At 51.1% G+C, this 20,859-nt stretch overlaps 6 protein-coding genes across 6 annotated transcripts; 4 read left to right on the forward strand and 2 right to left on the reverse strand.

Annotated features, from left to right (window-relative positions):
• Positions 1–2,671: 2,671 nt before the first annotated feature.
• On the forward strand, positions 2,672–6,386 carry BJY04DRAFT_48782 (putative autophagy protein Atg13). The gene is made up of 3 exons (XM_073720489.1): positions 2,672–3,040; positions 3,116–3,211; positions 3,272–6,386. Exons 1-3 carry the CDS (start codon positions 2,822–2,824, stop codon positions 5,879–5,881), a joined length of 2,925 nt encoding a protein of 974 aa, XP_073576978.1. The 5' UTR covers positions 2,672–2,821; the 3' UTR covers positions 5,882–6,386.
• BJY04DRAFT_227306 (WD repeat NOL10/ENP2 family protein) lies at positions 6,387–9,137 on the reverse strand (the record flags this gene model as incomplete). Its single annotated transcript, XM_073718598.1, has 2 exons — positions 6,387–8,852; positions 8,921–9,137. 2 exons carry the CDS (start codon positions 9,135–9,137, stop codon positions 6,892–6,894), a joined length of 2,178 nt encoding a protein of 725 aa, XP_073576979.1. The 3' UTR covers positions 6,387–6,891.
• A 496-nt stretch (positions 9,138–9,633) lies between these two features.
• BJY04DRAFT_213117 (uncharacterized protein) lies at positions 9,634–14,269 on the forward strand (the record flags this gene model as incomplete). The annotated part of the gene is made up of 5 exons (XM_073714776.1): positions 9,634–9,675; positions 9,726–9,999; positions 10,055–12,877; positions 12,931–13,581; positions 13,632–14,269. 5 exons carry the CDS (start codon positions 9,634–9,636, stop codon positions 14,267–14,269), a joined length of 4,428 nt encoding a protein of 1,475 aa, XP_073576980.1.
• Positions 14,270–14,869: 600 nt separating this feature from the next.
• BJY04DRAFT_213118 (pre-rRNA-processing TSR2 family protein) lies at positions 14,870–15,484 on the forward strand (the record flags this gene model as incomplete). The annotated part of the gene is made up of 1 exon (XM_073714777.1): positions 14,870–15,484. The coding sequence occupies one exon, from the start codon at positions 14,870–14,872 to the stop codon at positions 15,482–15,484; it is 615 nt and encodes a 204-aa protein (XP_073576981.1).
• Positions 15,438–18,127, reverse strand: BJY04DRAFT_177502 (translation termination factor GTPase eRF3). Its single transcript, XM_073709609.1, has 2 exons — positions 15,947–18,127; positions 15,438–15,890 (listed from the first exon to the last, which is right to left on the reverse strand). The coding sequence occupies exons 1-2, from the start codon at positions 18,035–18,037 to the stop codon at positions 15,843–15,845; spliced, it is 2,139 nt and encodes a 712-aa protein (XP_073576982.1). The 5' UTR covers positions 18,038–18,127; the 3' UTR covers positions 15,438–15,842.
• Positions 18,128–18,565: 438 nt separating this feature from the next.
• BJY04DRAFT_213120 (RanGTP-binding protein) lies at positions 18,566–20,760 on the forward strand (the record flags this gene model as incomplete). The annotated part of the gene is made up of 6 exons (XM_073714779.1): positions 18,566–18,586; positions 18,646–18,677; positions 18,737–18,794; positions 18,852–18,920; positions 18,968–19,002; positions 19,059–20,760. 6 exons carry the CDS (start codon positions 18,566–18,568, stop codon positions 20,758–20,760), a joined length of 1,917 nt encoding a protein of 638 aa, XP_073576983.1.
• Positions 20,761–20,859: the final 99 nt, after the last annotated feature.

Consider the following 20,859-nt stretch of genomic DNA (forward strand, 5'->3'; position numbering starts at 1 on the left):
TCTGTGTCAGAAGCCCTTCGCTGCCCGGAACCAGAGCGTCAGTTCCACCGAACGCACTGGTGAAAATACCGAGGGGCGACAAGAGTGTTCTGACGGAGAGTGGGGTGTCGATGCGCGTCGACGCGTTGAGAGTGTTAAGCAAGTACCAGACTCGTGAATCGCCGACTGAAAAGGGTTGGAAAGGAGAGGTCTATTTCCGAGAGAGGTGCAAAATCGCGCTTCGAAACGCGAATGTGTGGTGGCGATGACTGGATAGTTATTTCCGACGAGGCTCAGGCGGTGCGTGTGGGCGAGCAAGCGTAAGAAGGGAAAGCGAAGGCGTTTGGAGGATTGCGGACGACAAGTGCGACGGGCGACGGGTTACAGGATATCGGCTTCTGAAAGGAGGGAAAGGGCCATCAATCCTTGATAGCTGCTGAGGTCGAGGCTGGAATGGACGAGCCGTGGATACTCAGTACAAGATGTCGTCGCCGCACTGGCCAATCGGGATGGAGGCTCCCCTCCATGCCCCCCGACGAGAGGACGAGGACGAGAGCACCAGCGGAGGCCCCGGAGACCACCATCTTTGACCCCTCATGCTGTACTCTGTAGAACGGATTGACAAATGCTGTTCAGTGCTGTCTGTGCTCTGCGGTGATCTATGCGGGCAATACCGGTACCTACACTAGATGGCGTTGTTCTCGCTTCCGCTACATCTTCGGCTCTAACTATGCGATAACAGCTTTTTATGTATACAGAGAATATCAGCAAAAATGATCAAGCGTAATTTTCCAACTGCTAATTGCCTTCCTGCCAGTATTTACCCTGTTCTTCTCTCTGACGGACTCAAAAAGGCTATGCTCTGCCTTTGACCCTTAGAAGAACCAAGCCCGAGAGCTTGTTTTGGAATTCTACCATTGAAGCTGCTTTATACACCTGAAGCTATCTGAAACTAGTACAGAAATTGGGGCTCTCGCCGCGGCGTTTTTGTCTTTCAAACGTTTACATATCAGTGGCCTCGTACGACAGAAGATAAACTACATAACGTCTACAGATGGCGAAGAACTACACTTGACTAACCACAAGGTTTGCCTACACGAAGTTAGAATCTGCCTGCTGGTAGCGAGTACTTCCAGCCCGATACAGGGTTCCTATATAACCCTTGCTTTCCGTGCCCTACATCCTCTTAAATGTCTCCGATGGGATCCAGGCTTTGTTCCTGACCTTCATTCGACTCATAGAGACCCTGCCGCGGACTTTCTCTCAAGATTTTAAGCATTTGGACCTGGTTCTTGAGCCACTCAAGAGAAGAATCGAAGATAAACTGAAAAAATCAGCTGTATGAACTGCGCTGCAGGATGAAGTCATGGCAGCGGACTCTTGTGAATTTACCTTACCTTTACCTTTTACTACATTACAGCAACTACAACCAGGTACTAACTAGTTCACTCGGCAACAGGCCAGGTGGTTGAGCTAACTATATCGAGAACTGAAACAGTTGCTAGAAGCATGCACTGGGGGATGTGTAGGTAGTGCTAGTCTGGTGTGCTGGGTCAACCTAGAGGATTCACAATGCTATATTATATTCTATGGCAAGAGCACTGAGACTTCTGGTCAATACCACAGATAATGTGGAATAAGTCTTTCGGCCTTCCTGAGATACGGAAGTGGTATCTACGTAACTAAACTAATTGATATTTGAGACCTACTTATTCTTCAAATCCGCCTTGCACTCCACATGTTGCGGAGCGAAGCAGGGCCGTTTCGGATGAGGCGGCCAGTCTCGGGCGTTGTCCCAGACGCATCTTGGGGTCTTGGAAGTGGTCTGTGCCTGAAAACCACAGCTGATATGCAAGTTTGGGCTGGCTATCTGAGCGGTCACTAGCTGCCTTCAGCTAGCGATGAAAGACTGGACAAATCAGCCCGGATGTGCAGTCCGTAAGGAAGGAAAGATAACGCAAGAAGAGCACCTGACTGACGACGGGTGTCACACTGATAGGTACACTCTTGACGAGCTCACCGCCCTCTAGGTAGGAGGTTAGATCATCTCACCACCAACCAGCCTGATCGCGAATTGCGCCTTGTTTGTTGGTATGTACTGTAGTTGAGCTGGCTTGTCCCCTACTGGTCCTGAATACTACTCAAAAAATGGGCGTTGTCCAGCGTACTTTTACACTGCAGAAGATGCAGCACACCCCCGACCAGTAGGAGGTATCTCCCGGACTAGCAGCAGCGCACTTGACCAGTGACCACCGGCGGAGCGATCGAGTCACCAGCGTGCGTCACAGACCTTCCTCACCTCTCGTCTTCCTCCTCTCTTGGCTTGTCTTTCATCTATCTCTTTCTCTCCTCCACAACCCCTACTCTCTCTTCTCCTTCACTTTCTATCTCTTGCCTCCATCTCCCAGCAGCTTCCCGAGCTGATCATGACTCCTTGAATTGCTGATCGCTCCGGACCTGAGGAACCCCCGTCTAAACAACTGGAGCCGCCTCCCAGTGCGGAGAAGCTCCCAGGGTTGTCTAGACCATCCACACTTCTCATACACCCTGTTGCCTGAGCACAGCAAACAATGCTATCGCTGCCTGGTGTTTAGAGCCTCAGATACCACCGAGTTTCCTGTGCCTTTTGCTTGACTCATTTTTGAGTCCTTGTCCCTTGACGGTTCCGCTGCTTCTCCACTATCTTGTACCTCTCCCCGTCCGTGAGCATGGCCATCCGCAGCGCCTCCGTCGTTCCCCCATTTCCTTCCTGATTCAGCCAAGCACGCCCAATAGACTTGGAATCTTCTCCTTGCTGTTGTAATAACTCTCTCCGGCTCGTAAGTTGGTTACTACGAGGGTCATGCATCAACATCCGAGGTCGCCTGCTCCGGCGGCCCCTACCTCACAGACCCGGCCACGCTCCCAAGATCAAGATCATCGTTCCGATTCACCAGCTTTTGACCTCAGGACACACCCAAATCGAGGATTAGGGATTGAGACAGACAGCGCTACCGTAGAATCGGCACAAACTCCACAACCTGGGAAAGAGGCCATCGCCAAAGTGACCCAAATTATCAGCGTATGTTCGGGCATCATATCTATACCTCCGCTTCCTGGACGCACAAATATCTCAACAGGCTCTAACGTACTTTAGAATTACTTTTCGAAAGCGGCTTTGATTATTTTGCATGCTCGTGCCGAGCTGCCTCCCTCATACAGCAAAGGCTCTACTCCTCGAGTGAACCGTTGGGTATGTTCTTCGTTCATTTCCTTGATCTGTTTCTTGGCTAACTTGATTTCTCGTGTGCAGTTCAATGTCGAGCTAGAAGACACGGATGTTCTTAGGGATTCCCTCAAAACCTGGCGCGCTTGCGATGCTATCGAAAATCGACCACCACCGATGATTATCGAGACATATTTGGATACGAAAGGGCTCACAAATAACCAGGCACTTGTTGCTTTGGATGAGAATGGGAAACGCTGGGATGTTTTGGAGTCTCTTGCTGCTTCGCGGAGCTCACAATCAGGAAAAGCTTCTCCTAAACACGATGAAGTGATTCTGGAGCGGTGGAGGATAGAATTGGGCGATATGCCTGGTAAACTACCGGCAGACCTTGGCGCTATCCTACCAACGGTATACAAGAAGAGCATCATCCTCTTCCGATCTCTCTTTACTTATTCCAAATTCCTCCCTGCCTGGAAATTTATTAAACGAAACGGTCGATTTCGAGCCAATCCATCTCTGCGGATTAAGTATCGGATCCTGAGTGAGCAATCTGCCCAGGAATTGTCTAAGCCGGACCACTTGACTATCCCATTGTATGAGGGCAGCACGAAAGTGGTTGATACATACAGCTTTGGACTTACGGAGTCCCCCGCTGGCCCCTTCTCCATTGAAGTGACCTACAGAACAAACTGCGACTTTCGAGTCGACGACTCGGAGGCTCTTTTGAGCTCCCAGTTCATGGGCGCGGATGATGAGATATTTCAACCGTCATTACCGTTCAGGGCGCGGGAAACAAAAGTAACAAACGCCGAAGCAGGATCCGCTCCTCTCGCAAGAAGAACTGTTGAGGACCCAGACCTAAGTCGTGTATATGGAAGTCTATCAACTTTCCACCATGTAGGGCCTACCACCGGCGCAAGCCCGATCTCAGCGCTACGAGCGGCCGGGGACTCGGGTGCTTCTTCTCCATCTCCTCCAACTTCCTCTCACCGAAAACCTCTGACTGCTGCTCGAGCGAGCCCGGCGGGGCGAGCTGCTACTCTCGCAAACGAAGCAAGTCCCAATGTTGCGCGCCGGCCATCTATATCGTTCCAACCATTCAAAGCACCGCCACTGTCCGCATCGCCTTCTCTTGTTGACCCTCCGCTTGGGGCTTCTCCGCGCACTACTGGACCTGGTCGAAGTTCATTATCAGAATCAAGGAATATGCCACCCTCGTCCATGTCCGCATCTGCACGAAAATCCCTTTCGTCGGCCCTCGATAATGCTACCCCGTCCCCGAGCTCGGCTTCTCCTCGTCCCGCCCCAATATCAAGATATAGCAGTGCTTTCAGCCACCGCCGAGGCAGACCTTCTTCGGGAGGCATCAACAGGCTCGAAGACGACAACTCTAGTGGTAGAGCCAGTGCGACATCCTCTGGCGCTCAGCCAGGTTCCGGTTTGCTTGCTGAGATTACTGGAACCAGCGCCGATTCTATCCATGCCGACGATGAGAATATCTCGGAATTCCTGAAGATGCTGGATCTGAGAAAGGATCTTCTTAACCCTTCAAGTAATACAAATGTGGACAGTCTCGCCCGGAGGACGACGGCTACGTCTGCTGCCTTGTCTCGCTTCCAGCGTATGCGGGACTCTAATGCAGCGCTTTCTGACTCCATGTCATCTTCCTTGCTTTTGCACCGCTCATCAAATGCGTCAAGCAAGCAGCTGTCTGGAGTTCCTCCGATGATTGCTGGTACTTCTATTTCCACCGCTTCGTCGCCTGGAGGAAAAGCGATATCACCTCATACCCCTCATACACCAGCTATACCTTCTCGTCTGAGTTCGAACAGTATAGCCGACAACAACACTAGAATTACTGCTCGCGCTCATGGAGATAACGACTCTCCGCCGGAAGAAGATACTAGTGACGAAACCACAGTTGAACGTCTTCCTTCTACCGTGACCGCTATTCCCATACCCACGTCGCCCGCTTCTCTTTTTCCTGCCCCATTCCGCCGCTCTAGTTCAGCTGCCAATCGCCGAAGTAGCACAGGGGTAGATGAAGATGAAATCTTTCCTATGCGCAGTGTGAGCCTCGGAGAACCAACTCACACAAGCCTTAAAACGCTGCAACGACAGCACGACTATGAGAATACCGACACTAATATTGCTCCGCCAGAGTCTCAACCACGCCGCGGCGCCGGTGAAGGGTTGACTGGCTATCGACCATCCGGAACTCGGGAACTTGGGATTCAAAATACGTTGACACACGGTCACACTGTTGGCTCGTCCCCATCTTCTGGCCATCCTCTTCATCAACGGCGATTTAGCCATTCCCGCGGCCGCGGGTTTTCCGGGGGGCCGCATTCACTCAGTTCCGGCTCCAGCAGTCTCGCGCGTGGTGGGCTGAACCCCCCTAACCTCGAACGAGATACCGAACGTGATGGCAATGCAAGCGGAAGCAATAGCGCGACTGAAGACCGACGCGGTGGTCGGCGATCTAGTGCTGGCCGTCACAACCTCCCGCAGTCTAGTCAGCTCGAAGAGGACGAGCCACTGCTATTCGCCATGAGCGATTTCGGGGCCTCTCGACGAAGCTTCGAGGAAGGTCGGCAAGGTAACCATGGGTCAGACTCAGGAGGAGCCCCTAGTCATCCTCGACGAGGAAGTGGAAGACGAGGCGGGCTTTCCGGCTTCCACGTTTGGCAATAGCCACATCATTTCCGCCCACTACATACCCCTCACTTCTCTCTGATTCAATCTTTCCGATCTTCGAAACTCGTATCTCTTGGCTACTTTTGTGTTCTTTGGCTGTTGGCTCATATACACCCTACTGTCTTGGTTTCTTGGTTCGGATACTTTTAGTCCTCGGGTGTTTCATTTCTTATAGACTGTTTTGCTAGCGATTGGCAACGGCACTTAGAATGATATGAAAGGCCTTCATAGGCTCGCTTTGTCCTTTTCCTTTTCCCCTTTCCCTTTTGTCTTTCATTCTCCCTGTCAGAGTCTCCTACCCCCGAAAGTGGTCTTCTTACTGCCTTCTGGTGGGTTGATGTTTCCCATCAACTAACTGGCACTCATGCCCATGCAAATCGGCTGAACGGTTAGGGTTCGCCTTTCGTTGCTTTAATTTGGAATGTTGGATGTTCATCCCGGTGTATGATGAATGGATGGATGCCGTATCCGGCGTTGGTGTCTGTTTTGCTTGCTCGATAGATATTGGACCACAGCACAAAGATATGGAGTGGTTTCTGGATGACCTAGACTGACTGACTGACTACCTGCCTGCTGCTGTGTACTTTATGACCGGATTGATAAAGTTTGAAACTCTGTTGTCTGAAATCTATGACTGTATAACATTATACCTTTTTACCCATCCTTTTCCCTATGCACGAAAATAACGCCGAGACAAAACGCTCAATATACAAAGATAAGTTTGTCAGATAGACGCCCTGAACTTTCCGTCTTCCTACCAGCCTTCGGCCAAGTGCTGCGGGCTTACACGAGCTTTTCTTGCAGCGGGAGAATATGGTCCTTCGTCACGAGAATATCCTTTACCCATGGAAGCGCAAGAGAGCCGCGTCGCTAGCTCGTACGTGAGTGGACGCGGGACTTGAAGAAGAATTACTCGACTCTAAAGGTTGAGCTCAACCAGACGCTGGCAGCCTCATAGCCACGGCGTTATGAACCTTAAGATATACCCTAGGAAGCCTAACCACGCCTCACATCCTACGGAATGTGTTTCCTGACGCGCTTCGTCGCTCCTTCGCCTTGTAGTCAAACGAGGGCTTAGTTGGCCGAGGCGCATCACTGTTCTGCGGCTTTGACTTGCCCCTAGGGTTGAAAGTAAACTCTTGTTCTCCCACGACAGTGACACGGCGGGTAGGCTTTTCTTTCGTGCGCATGTTCTGGGCGCGGGAGCCGAAGGAGCGGTCGCGGGAGGAGTTGACGGAAGTAGAGGAGGATATTTGCATTGAGGGTTGATGGCGGTTGTTGGACTGTCTGGCGGGTTTGCGGGTAGCAGATTTCTGTTTCGAGGCGCGTGTGGTCTCGGCTTCGGACTCGGAGTCGGATTCCGAATCTGATGAGTTCGGGACGTCGTCGATGGCTTCTTGTTCGACGGCTGTGAGACCGCGCTCTTTGCGGGTGGTGGGGGTAGGTCTGGGTGCGCTGCCTTGGTTGTGGAGTTGGAATTCGCGGGAGTTCTCGTCGATGGCGAAGTCTTCGTCTTCGAAGATTTTGGCGAAACGGTTGTCGCTGAGGACGTTGGAGGTGGGAGTTTCTGCTGTGGGCTCGGTTGTAGACGGTGCGTCTTCCATGGCTTCGTCTCCTCCTTGCTCCAGCACACGTTTGGCTCTCCGGCGTTCGTTCTTCTCTTCCATTTCCATGAGTCGCTCGGCGAGCTTGCGGTTGACCTTGACGGCTGCCTTTTTCTTGCCTCGAATTCTGCTCTCGCGCTCCTTGTCGATCTTCTCCTTGATTTTCTTCGCGCGTTCTTCTTCCCAGATGTATGGGTTCGTGATGAGTCTAGCTTCCTCGTATAGACGTTGAGCAACAAAGTATCCATGCATATAAGGTCGTAGGAGATTGGTTCTTCCGATCAGGTGTTCCAGGCTTAGAGTACGTAGTTGAGGCAGGGTCAAGAATTTGTAGTTGTCGTAGACAGAGCCGGCTTGGCCAGCGTTGAATGCGTTGGGGTCGTTGGGGTCCTCGGCCATTTCCTCGACGAGGTTGTCCAGGAATGAGCACCACTTCGGGGCAGGGCCGAGCTGGGGAATGAAGAATGAATGTTGTTGCCGTCCTTCGTTGGCTGTTAGAATCATTCCACTATCCTTGCACCATGCAACCGAGTTAATATCGACTGCCGGTTCAACAGAGGTCCAGGGTGTTCCATCTCGAGGATCCCAGATCTTGATAATCTTCTTATCAGAAGACAAGATCTTGGGTTCCAGAGTCTGTTCTCGCGTGGACGACGACGGTAGTAGGAATTTCAGCGTGTGGATTGGGAAGCCGTATCCTTGATCCTTTTTGAGCAGGGGAACGGGCGATCGGAGATCGTAGAGATGAATGAGACCATTCGATGAGCCGGTAGCAAGAGTCAATCCAGAGCGGTGGAATTCGAGAGCCGTGATCTCGTTTCTCGGGCCATCAGGAGTAATCTGTGTCGGAGGCAAAAGCACACCTGCGCGACCCTTGGCGCGCGGATCCCAAAGCTCGACTGTACCTAATGTGGTACCAAAAGCCAAAAGACCGTGGCTTTCTTCCGCAATGGCGCCTGTGTTAACAGCGCCAGTGTTAATACCACCCTGCAATGTTCCTCCACCGGTCGATGTAAAGTCATCACCTCCGACGTCGACTTCAAAACTCCGCATGTAACGTCCTAGCTCAAGATTAAGACGGAAAACTTCACCCAAACCATCGCTATTCACTCCGACAGCGGGAATAAGTGCCTCGGTGGAGACTCTGTCGTAAATCAGGTCACGTCCATATCGCGGAAGCCTCGTCTTGTAGTGGCAACCGGATGGGGTGTGAAACTCGAGGGATCGGTCGGACTGGAGGTGTATAGATTTTGAGTAATCAGAAGAGAGAAGTTGAAATGTTGTGTTGAGGGCGTCGGTGTGGCGAGCCCATGATAATGATAGCTGGGGAAGGTGATGGGTGTGGATTTGAGGCTTGTAAGTTCCTTGAGAGTCATGGTATGTTAGTTTGGAAGGACTCGATACAGAAATCAAAGTATAAGACACGCCATACCTGTACTCATGACCCATTCTCCATCCTCACTAACGCGAATGCAGTGGCTTGCTTCTTCGAATTCGAAATCTTGGAGCAACTCGATGCGGTTCGCATACTCTGGGTCATCTTTTAGACTGCGCTTGCGTCGCCTTGCTAGCCATTCGGGGAGAGGCCGGGCAGTGTTTGAGCCCGATATCGTATACACCGGAACCTCGGACTGATTCGAGAGCTTCATGTTGAGTATGTGACTCTCAGTAGTGAGAGTCTGGGTGGTCTGGTCTGGTTCTTCGTATTATTTTTTTTTTCTCTCCCGAGGGCTATCGATAAAAAGAGAGCACGTGACCGGGTGGATATCAGCAGCTGGTGATTGGAGAGAGTGGGGCGCTCCATAATAATCACAGAGGTAGTGCTGCTCCCGTCCTGCTTGTCTCTCGCCGCAACTTCCGACATGTTGATATCGTCGCTCATTTGGTCACATCCTGCAGTTTAACCCAAGATCCATGGCCTTGCTCTGATCTTGCGCCTTCTATCCGGCTTTCCCTTACCTTCTCTAGAACCGTGGTAACCCGCAGTCCGACCTATTGCTGACGCCTCCATCAACATCCCATTGCGATGCGTTGCGGAGTGAAAGGCTGCATTCCGTCCCACTTCCTTTGGAAATGAAGTTATCTTCGGTCTTAACAGCTTCTTTAGCTATCTACATCAGTCCGCCCTGGGACGGCAGCTAAACCATGGAATTTCCGGGAGGATCCATCACAAACATTCGCGTCATCGTAGGCCTCCCCGTATCCCGTGATATTTCCGCTCTAATGCATCGCTCCAGGATGGATTCTCCAATATATACTGGAGGATTTACACCCAAGAGGCCGCCGGCACGAGTGCGCTGAACGATGAGGCCGCCTTGAAGCGGATTTCCCGCCTCAAGGAGATCGAAGTGCGGCTAAGATGTCAAGGATGCCTGGTGTTGGTTTACCCAAGAAAACTCGGCCTTCTTATGTTCTCTGCGACTGCAGATTTTGAGCATCTTGCACCATGGTTTCCGAGCGAAAGAAAAGACGATTCAAGCATGCTTCTTTTTGGTAACTTGGCTCTCAAAGGTAGGTTGTTTCTAGGTCCCCGCCTTCCAACAATGCAGAACGCTGACATGCTAAGCCTGGACCTCTGGGAGTGTCTCTTCCAGGGACCTGACGAAGAGTCTTCGTCCAGATACCCAAGCCCCAGCCGCCAGTTCCCCGGCCGGGCCCCAGCCGGCGCAACAAAGGCGGGCAGATACTTCTGGTGGCTCAGCGGCAATATATGCCTCGTTCATCTCCGCCGTTACCACCGCTTCCAGTCTTCAGCTTGTTCAACAGAACAATGCGATACCACTTGGACCCAAGACCCTCTTTACTACCGTGGAAACCGATAGCGACGAGGGCCAGGGTGTTGTCAGTAATAGCATAACCTCCGTTTCTACTCTAACATCGCTTCATGTCCAGTTGACATCGGTTGGGAAATTGACCGTTTCTCTGCAAACCATCGCGCAGAATGGTCTATTACGACTATGCCAGCCAGGAGCAAGCCCTTCTACCTTCTCTCATATTTCACCTGGAACCGACCTTTGGCTGGCACCTAGTGGTTCAATCACGAGATTATTGAACACACGCCCGAACAGGATTGATCCCTCTCGTTCATTTTCTGCTTCCGATGCTACTGGACCGTGGAAATCAAACGTTCTAGAATGGCTACGTCGCTATGGGCTACCCGTGGATATTGTAAATGAAGAGAATTGGGTGGAGGTGGAGGTCTGGGACTATTTCTATGCCAAGCTGTCTGGAGAGCTAGATCGAGCACAAGAAGAGCATACCCCGCTTCCAATGAAGCGTATCCTGTGGCCAGCCGTATACTGCTTCAGAAGATCAAGGCCAGACCTGCCAGATGAGACTGAGGGTCTAGATGAGACAATGCCCTTTAACTGTGATCCACTCGACTTTGCGGAGATCTGGTCTTCTAAGGAAATACCCAAGGCAGTCGAGACAAAGGTCATGTCTCCTCCCGACACTCAAGAGAAACAAGCAAGCAATGTCGACACACTATCACCTGGACCTGCCGGTTTCCCCGAAGGCATTGAAAGTTTATCACGGGTCTCTCAATATCCTGATCTCAACAGTGTGAGCCTGGTATACCCAACACCGCCAGATGGGACTACTGGGATAGGAGCTAATTCTGCTGCGCCGTTGGACGTGTTTGCTGAAGACTCAGAGCTTGGCTCTCTGGTCCAAACACATTTGAAGCCAAAACACAATAGCCAGTCGATAATCAAAATTGGTTCTGATTCCGATGCGAATATGGGATTCGGGCCAACGAGTGGGCTAGGAGTTGGGTCAGGTCTCTATGACACCAACGAGGATGATGATTTATTTGGAGATATACACGAAAAAGACTTTGGAGCAAAGGGGATTACGGATGCAGATTTCAGTTTCTTCGATGACCACGATTTTGACCACACCGCTCCTGGCAGTAATGTGGAAGACATTCAGGAGAGTCTAGAATCTGTTGATACAAGCAAGTTGAACGCTGTTGCTGAACTTTCAGAAGCCGACGCGCCTTCACCCAATGAGCCAATGAAGGAAGAAGACTATATACCTTCAGAAAGTCCTCAATTTACAATTGAAGCTCCGCAAGAGCAGCCCGCTACGGATACCAATGCGGTCGTGTCCTCGCCTCATCATAGCCAGGTTCAAACAATCAGTCCACCCCTGAGTCCTGTGGAGGTCAAGAAGATTCTTTTTCCAGATTCAAGCACTAGCGATCAACCTCTCGCTAATAATAACCACCCCAACTATTACAGCCCGGTCGATTTCAAGAACAGTAAATCCTGGGACAGAAAATATAGCAATGATGGCAAGTTCTCGTTTACCGGCGCAGGTACAGACCCCGAGGGCTCGAATACCGCTGCTAGTGGCATTCCGACCATTGGCCTTCCGCGTCGGAAAAGCAATGTCAAGGTGCTTGCCTACCCAAGAGCCGCGGGTGCCCATGGAACCATAGCATCCGAGATGGCTCAAGATGTATCATCAAGTCCTGACTCAAGCAGTGATACCGATGACGAGAGTGGAGATAGTGGCTTGGAGAACAACATACTGCCAGCCAATTCTGCAACTTTGAAGAGGAAACGCGCTCGCTCTAGCCCGAGGGATTCGCCCGCGCTGGCGCTAGAAAAAGGCTCAGTGAGCCTCGAGCAGGAGTCGAGTACATTAGGCTTTCGGGACTCCGACTTTTTGGGAAATTTCCTTTCAACCTTCTCGGACTGGTCTGTCACTGGCCTCTTCTCATTGCCTGAGAACCAGATCTTTCCCTCACTTGCTCTAAGGAATGTACAGGTCCAGGTTGCTCAGCTGCTGATTGACCAGGTTACTCAGTCATCCTTAGATCACAGACTTGGTCGGAAGCTTAGTGTTTCATGTCTTGATAACCAGGCGCTTAGCCTGCAGGAGCTTTTTGAGGGCTCTGAATTCCTGGGCGGCTCTGAAAAGCTTGATTTGACTAGTTTTGTCTCACTACAAGAGCAGAATCTCCTTTCACCTGATCCATCAAGCGCCACTACCCCCCGGCAGAACCCCCAGCGCAATGAATTTGGTAAAGGGTCTATATCGAAATTGCCACCACCGCATCTGCGTGTCCGACGCGGTAAAGATTATCTAGAGATCCTCCCGCCTGCTGTGTCATTTTGGGAAGCATTTGGCTTAGAGCCTGTTCATGGACCGAAGGATGTTACTGCTTACTGCATACACCCCCACGTTACAACGAGGGCTGCTGATGCATTCCTGGAGCGTCTAGGTCTTCTTTACACTAGCTGTAACCTTGGCAGGCATTCCAGGGGTGATGATTCTGACGAATTTAACAAAGGCTTACGTGACTGGAATATCCAGTCATCGAAACAGTCCGACTACCACACCGCCATGCAGCATTTGAAACAAATCTGTGAAGAGCTTGGTAAGTTTGCTTCGCATCTTTGAATCGCGCTTTCGTTCGTTAACATATTGAAGCAACGGTCCTTCTAAGTGGTGCGCAATCCGGAGACAATATCGTTGTTTACATTATTAATCCGTTTTCGCATGCTGCCTCTCTGTTTGATATATGCGCCGCGTTCTGGTCCCTGTTACAAAGGTACATTGCCAGCGCAGACAATAAGCAGCCCAAGCAGCTAGATCAAGTTCTGTTACAGATCATGCCGATGAACTTTGTCGCGTCGGTAGAGTCTTTGGTTGTGCCTCCTCAAACAGAATATCTAAATCTAGCCTTGGAAATTTACAGTCGATGCTCCCCAAGACAGCCTCAACCGAATCTTGTGAATGGAGCACCACCTATGACGTTGATTGAGCCTCTTCCACCCTCAATTGGGTTCCGACTTGCCTCTGAGCGTTCTTCTCCTCTTCAAGAGGGGAAGTGTCTTCATGTTGCATACTCTAGAAGTCAGGATCAGCGTTGGTTGAGCGCAGCGTGGTCAGACAATTCTGGGGTGCTTCAACAGACAATTTCATATTGCCTTCGTTTCCGAAACTCCACAGTCTCGCGGCCTGTTGCTACCGTTCGCAATGAGATATGGGCTGCAACGAAAGACATCATGGACAAGAGCCAGGCGCGATGGAGAGTCATTATCGTGAGTACGGACAATGTGGATCAGAACGAACATGAGAGTAAGTTTCCATATCTGGATTTTGTTAAATACCTATGCTAATGAGCCTAGTGTGGCTGAGCCTTGCCGATCAGTATAATAAGTCACGTTCCATTGCTGTGGAAGTGGTTATATTGAGCGCCAACACAATCTCCGACCTCTGCTTAAGCCCTCCACTCTCGCAATCACCAATAAACGTCCTCAGCCACCAGACTGCTTCTACACCCGTCGCCACGCCACTCCCCAGTGGAGCTATTCTATCCCCAGAACAACCAGTCAATGCCTCGACTCCCCCAAGCGCAGCATGTGCATCCGCAAACGCTCCGACACCGACAGACGTGCTGTTAGAGTCTGAAACCGAGACTCAGCTCACTGACATATGCGACGAGTCCTGGGCTGTTGTACTCTCGCACTCTCTAAATGGGACTCTACACCTCACGGAGTTCCGCCCTGCATTAGCCAGTGGATATTTGCTCCGTCGAAGGGGGCCTACAGATGCCGATGGCGCATTTACTATGAATCTCAACCTCCTGTATACTCAACGACCCACATCCTCATACGAAACTCTTCTCCGTGATATCATCGCGATGTATCGTGACCTCGCAAGTCTTGCACGAGCGCGGGGCACACGGATTGTTCAAAGCAGCACTCTACCTTGGCATATTGCAGCTGCATTACGAGCTCAAGAGATACTGAGCTATGTACTGTAAATGCAGCGTCTTTTTCTTTCTTCTTCTCTCTCCTGCTTTTCCTATATTTCCGCCTGGATGGATGAATGGCGTTGAATGGCGGACTGTGATTTTTCTTGCTCAACTTTCGAATTGCACGTATGAGGGGATATACCGTCACATAGGGTCTGGGGGTGCTATTTTTTCATGACATTATACCCAATTTGTCTCTGAATTGTTTGTGTCTTCAGGTGTTCTTTGCTCTGAACCCTTTGATCTTGGACCTTGGTAAGGTCACCTGACCCAAGCTTATCGCGGCTATCTAATCTTGATAAAGGCGGGAAAAAAATCGAGACATCCCAAGCTGCAACAACATCCCCTTCAAATTTACTTCATTACAATTGCAGTTCGTATCTTGATATCTGACATACTGAGAAGTCTGCAATTAAAATTTTACTCAACCTTAATCCCAAAACCTACCACGAAATAGTCCCGCATCGTGCCCAAAAACCACAACCCCACGATTCCCAGGAACCAAAACCCAAATAACCCCACGGAGCAAGAAGCCTCCTACACCAACCCTCCCACCCTCGAAAACGACTTCGCAAAACCTACAGAAAAACTCACAGCCGCTCGCCCACAATGTCCCAACAACAACAACAACCCGCACAATCCCCCTCCAACCCCTCCAACCCCCCCATCCCCGAGACTGCCCCCGCCTACCTCGACCTCGGTATAACACTCGCCATAAACGCTTGGCCAGCCCTCTCCCTTGCCGTAACCAGCAACTGGGGCGGTCCAACCTCCTCGGACAAGCGCGACTGGCTCTGCGGGGCAATCTCCGAGATGCTCACGGACCGACCCGAGACAGACGCCGAGGATCTCGAAGACGTACTGATCCAAGTGATGAACGACGAGTTTGACGTTGTCGTTGACGACGAGAGCGCGGGGGAGGTTGCGGCGCGAATAATGGAGATCCGTGGGATGGTGAGCAAGGGCGAGTTCGGGGAGGTGAGGGCGATGTGGGAGAGTTGGGAGAAGAAGAGTGTGCAGCGGGCGAATGCTTTGCCGGCGGGGTTTAGGCGTGGAGAGGACCAGGACAATGAGACTGATGGGGAGGAGGATGATAGTGAGGATGAGGAGGGGGATGTGGATATGGGGGAGGCGCCGGAGCTGGTGAGGGCGCCGAGGGAGAGGGTTGAGCCGGAGGTGGATGAGGATGGGTTTACGAAGGTGGTTGGGAAGAAGAGGAGGTAATTATTTGGGTTCGCTGTTTGATGTGGGAGGGATAGAGATAGATGGTATATCCAATAGATAGATGGGTTTACTTTACTCATGACCATGCAACGTATTATCTTCGATCATCTATGAAATACGTACCTCATTACAACCAAAAAAAAATAAAATAAAATAAAAAATCTACATGACAAAATATGCAAGAGAAACGACTTTTCATATCCAGTGAAAGCGAAAATGCGTAAATCTATAGAAACCGAATAAATTCATAATCATCAACAAGGCTAATTCCCGTCCGTGTCATCACTAGAAAGGCCGTTTCCTAGTTATTTTGGCGAAATGGCGAGACCACACGAAAAGGTCGTCACGAAAATATTGTCTAAGCGTCGATGAGCTTGGTCACCATACCAATAGCGACAGTTTGCCCCTGAGATAGACTAGTTAGTTTGAGTAATCTTCATAGACGAAAGGAAAGAAGCCTACCTGATCACGGAGGGTGAAACGTCCCATCTGGTTGTAGTCCTCAAAGCGCTCAACACAAACAGCGCCAGCAGTACTGGTCACCTCAATGCGAGCAATAATCATCTGACCCTTGCTGGCGAAAGGAGGGGGCCGCTTGCTTCGTCGCCCAGTACCGGGTTCAAGCTTGTGTAGTAGGGCTGCGACTGTAACTTCCTCAACGGCAGAGTGGACGTGCATAACGCAGTTGTAGCCGGCCGTCAGGATGCTCTTGAGATCGAGAATTCTGATCTTCGCTTCAAATGCAGAGACACAGTGGACTGGACGCTTCGGCGAGCACATGACGAATCCGGGAAGCAGATCTTCTTCTTCGACACCGCGGAGACGCATACGCACTTGCTCACCGCAAGTACCATTCGGAATCTCGTCTTCAGTCTCTCCGTAAAGGGCTGCAATCTCGACCTTGGTGCGGTTAGGCATGATAATACAGGTTTGGTTCTTCTTGATAACACCAGCTTCGACACGTCCCTCAACTACGGTGCCCATATCTCGGTACTTGGCACTGATGGGCATCATGAAGGGGGCATTGAGGTTGCGCTCGGGCATCTTCATGTTTGTGAGGTATTCAATCAGGGAGGGCCCATCGTACCAGGGGCAGAGATCCTTGGGCACTCTGTCCTTAATACCAAGAGTTCGCTGGGCGGAGATAGGCATGAAGGTCAGATCGTCCTTCTTGTAGCCAAGAGCTTCCAAGAATTTCGAAACCTTAACTGTGCACTCTTCAAATCGGGCCTTGCTCCATTCAACCGTGATATCGTCCATCTTGTTGACAGCGACAACGAGCTTCCTCACGCCGGTATTCCTGGCGAGAAGAGCGTGCTCTCGGGTTTGCCCGCCCTTTTCGAAACCAGTTTCGTATTCACCCTTTCTGGCGGAGATAACGAGAACACCGATATCAGCCTGGGAAGCACCGCCAATCATGTGGTGAACGTAGGACTTGTGACCCGGAGCATCAAGGATAGAGAAGTGTCTCTCAACAGTGCCGTCTGGCGTTGGGACATCAACCTTGAAGTGAGCACGGCCAACTTCGACGGTCTTTCCCTTAGCTCGCTCTTCGTTTGTCAGATCCAAAGCCCAAGACAAGTACCAGGTTTCACGACCAGCTTCCTTCGCATCCCTCCTGTACTTGTCCAGAGTTCGCTCATCCACCATACCGGTAACGTAGAGAATCGAACCACCAAGAGTGGACTTTCCAGCATCGACGTGTCCGATGAAGACGATATTCACGTGCTCTTTCTTTTCACCATAAATCTCCTTCAGTGTGTCCTCATCGACATCGGCGGCCTGCTCCTGAGCGACTGCATCGGCATCACGCTTTTCCTTGGCAGTCTCGCCTCGAGAGGGACTCGACCTTCCAGGGCTGTTTCGGCCTGAAGGAGTGGGGGAGTTTTTGCCTGTTGCAGCAGCTTTCTGCTCCGCCTTCTTTTCCGTCTTATCGATAGCCTTGCCTGCCGTCACCTTCGCAGCAGCCTCAACAGCAGCGGGACCCTTGGCTTCGGTGATGGTTGCGGAATCGGAGGATGGGGTGGTGGATGCGGGTGTAGGGGTACCGATCGAGAGGATCTTTGCTTTTGGAGCGGAGGGGGAGTTGCTGGCGCCGCCGATGGATAGGACCTTGGCCTTAGGGGCGGCGGTGTTGGCAGCAGGTTTAGGTGCGGATTGAGCGGGAGCGGGAGCGGCCTTGGGTTGTTGCTGTGCTGCAGGGGCAGCCTGGCGTGGTTGTTGAGGGAATTGCTGCTGTTGCTGGTAGCCACCGTAGTTCTGGTTATAGACCTGGTTATAACCGCCGGGGTGCTGATTGTATGCCCCGTATTGGTCGTAGTTCTGATATTGGCCGTAGGGTTGCTGCTGGCCGTACTGACCGTACTGGGGGTATCCACCGTACTGCTGGAACTGTTGTCCGGGAACGAAGGAATTAGCTCCCGGCTGGAAAGAAGCAGCTCCGGGTTGGAAAGAAGGTGCTTGAGCCTGAGGGCGTGAGTTGTAGTTCAGGTTCACACCCTCGGTCTGCCTGGAGAGCTCATCCTCCCAGTTGTCAGGGGTTTGGTTGGCCATGTTCAATGCGTCTAGATGCTTAACAAGACACGCGCTCGAACAAGACAATATAAAAAAAAAAAGGAGGAAGATGGGTATCAAGAACTTGAAAGAATCGAAAGAGAATGAAAAGAGGGGGGGTGTGGCTTGCCCAGGCGAGTTTAGTCTGCGGATTTTGCACTGATGACTCAGCCGCATCTTTTCCCCGCCTTACGCAGGGCTGCGAGACGGTGGCGGGAAAAGAACATTCTACGCACCTTTTTTGCCCAATCTAGGCCTTACAATGGAGTATTTCAGCAGTATACGTCATTCAGGGACAAATCTGTTATTAATGTCAGGCATGGAGTGAGCAAATTGTACCTGATCGTTTCTATCAGGCATAAACACCACGACTACCACCAGCCACGGTGGCTTGTTATCGATAAGGCTTCAGGGGCCGCCACACCAAACATCCCACTTTCTACTCGAGACAACCGATTTTGTTTCTTTAATTTCCTCCGGCGTTGGAATTATGGTGGATTCGGAGTCTAGAAAGTCCCTACTATCAAAATGGACGCATTCTTGGCTCGCGTAAGTTGACCGCCTGGCGCTGTTGGAGGGTGTGTACCAGAAACTAACTCTATATGCAGCTCACCCAGCAGGCGATGAACTATGCAATCCGGTACATATGCACCTTGCCCCCCTGTTTCTGGAGCGTGCGCTGATAATTTGTGGACATAGTTCGGGTATTGCGATTACAGCTAGTTATGCAATTCGCCAGTCTTCAAGGTTGTTGCAAGTGAGTGGATACACTCCTCAAATTCCAACGGAAAACAGCTGATGTTGAGACGAAAAGAATGTCGACAAAAGCGTTGAACGAGATGAGCTACTTGCTCTTCAACAGCGGCTTGAAAGCAAGATACAAGTCTGTTCTCCTTTACGAATCAGCCGGACTTGAACTAATCCATTTAGGTCATTTCACCAGCGATTGACATGATTGAGCTGATGTATGTATTTTCGGCAATTATAGACATCCGCACGGGAGCTAACATGGCGTCTACAGAGCTGCTCGCGGTAACACGTCTCTAGAGTCTGCAGTTCTTCTCACCAAGTCCCTTCGGCTAGACATACAGTCATTGGGCCAAAGGCTAGCTTCTGCCGCGCATTCAGAGGAACTATCTCAAAAGGAGACAAAATCACCCCGCGATATCTCAAGAGCTAAGGAGTTGATCAAGCGCATCATACAAGATATCAAGAGGCTACTTGTTCGAATTGAAGATGCAGTTCCACTTATGAACCTCGCAATTACAACTTCAGGGGCCAAGCTGTCGACCAACCTTCCTGCAACGATATCACCATCCCGACTGCTACAGGCAAGTACCTTTCTCACTGCCGGTGATACACAGTACTCTATATCGCCATCACGAGCCATTCAGATTGGCCCTACCTTTACTCTCTCGGTGTACATGCTTTTCGCCAGTCATCTCCGTCTACACGATGAAGAAGGAATTCGCGAGGCGACATGGAAAGAGGTCATGCACAAAGCTCGCTTGAAAATACGGCGGGTTCCCATGGACCTAGCAGATGATTCAAAAAATAAGGCCCGGCCTACAAACCTCCCCGCAGAGGCGCGGATAGACGAGTTTGCATACCAACTACTGCTTGTAGAAGATTTGGATGATGGGCGAGTTCATACACATGATGCAGACGAACCTCAACCCCGCAGCTATGAAGACATCACAACGGCGGGGCTACGTGAGATTGTCCCTATACACCAGATCTCGAAAATCTTCTACGCAGACACGGGCAGAATCTTAAATATCAGCACTGACGGCGAAACGAATAGCCCGGTACTATTGTTAAAAAGGGACACCAATGCCATTCCACCACGTCGCATGGTGGAACGGGACATTGGCGATTTCAATGCTTCCCACGGCTCAGACACAGGAGAGGAGGTAGACGAAGTTCAGGCGCAGCTAGACGCTCAACTAATCGGGTCCGGCACCAATGCCTCGAACCCGAGCTTCCACGAAAGCTCAATCCCGGAAGAGTGGCGATTACCCAAGGACCTAGACCCGGAATGGATAGCCTTCGAGGTCTACAACGAAGACGAAGTATCAGATACCGAGTCAGATACAGAAACCCCCAAATCACCCGACATCGACAAGATGGCACAGCTCTCCTTGAACTCTGACGGCAAATCACCTTTCAACCCAACCTCACCCCAGTCACGCAAACCGCAAACCACAAACACGGTCTCCAACCCACTTTTCAACAACATCCGCACCTCCCTCTCCCTTCTTGAAACCCTTCTCCGCCTCACGTCCCTCCAGCAATTCCAGCAACAATCCCACCTATCCATCAGCGACGAACTCCTCAACTTCTTCCTTGAAGAGTCCTCCACAACCGGCGCTGGAGGCGACGAGCAACACCGCCAACGGCTCCGTGCAGACGCAAGACGGCGAGTCGGATGGGATCCGTACGATGAGAGTCCCGTAAAGAGACGAGGTGAAGATTATCAGTATAGTGGGACGCCAGAAGCAGCTTCAATTGGGTATACTCGGGATTCGAGCGAAATACCATATACGCCGAGTGAAAGGAGTCGTGGGTACCATATTCGTTCGAGGGAGAATACGCCAGAGACGCCTTCGCAAGTACGACAATTGGCCTCGGGAAGAACTGGGGCGAGGCGTAGTAGTGGTTTACGACGGTCTGGGGCTCAAGACGATGAGCGGCAAAGGAGGGGGTCACCTATTCCTCCCTGAAAATAAATAGAACGCTAAACCATACTAATGACGATGATGAATTTGATATTCGGCATCCCTTAGACATGACAGCATCAAGGCAAGCTCTGCTGCTGGAGC

The sequence above is a fragment of the Aspergillus karnatakaensis genome (genome assembly GCF_047715665.1).
Source record: "Aspergillus karnatakaensis strain CBS 102800 unplaced genomic scaffold BJY04scaffold_2, whole genome shotgun sequence".
Taxonomy (NCBI): Eukaryota; Fungi; Ascomycota; class Eurotiomycetes; order Eurotiales; family Aspergillaceae; genus Aspergillus; species Aspergillus karnatakaensis.

Coding starts and splice junctions, on each gene's coding strand:
- BJY04DRAFT_48782 (XM_073720489.1), top strand. CDS start 2,822: ATGCATCAACATCCGAGGTCGCCTGCTCCGGCGGCCCCTACCTCACAG. Junction 3,041..3,115: donor AAGTGACCCAAATTATCAGC/GTATGTTCGGGC, acceptor AACGTACTTTAG/AATTACTTTTCGAAAGCGGC. Junction 3,212..3,271: donor CTCCTCGAGTGAACCGTTGG/GTATGTTCTTCG, acceptor TCTCGTGTGCAG/TTCAATGTCGAGCTAGAAGA.
- BJY04DRAFT_177502 (XM_073709609.1), bottom strand. CDS start 18,037: ATGGCCAACCAAACCCCTGACAACTGGGAGGATGAGCTCTCCAGGCAG. Junction 15,891..15,946: donor GTTTCACCCTCCGTGATCAG/GTAGGCTTCTTT, acceptor AGTCTATCTCAG/GGGCAAACTGTCGCTATTGG.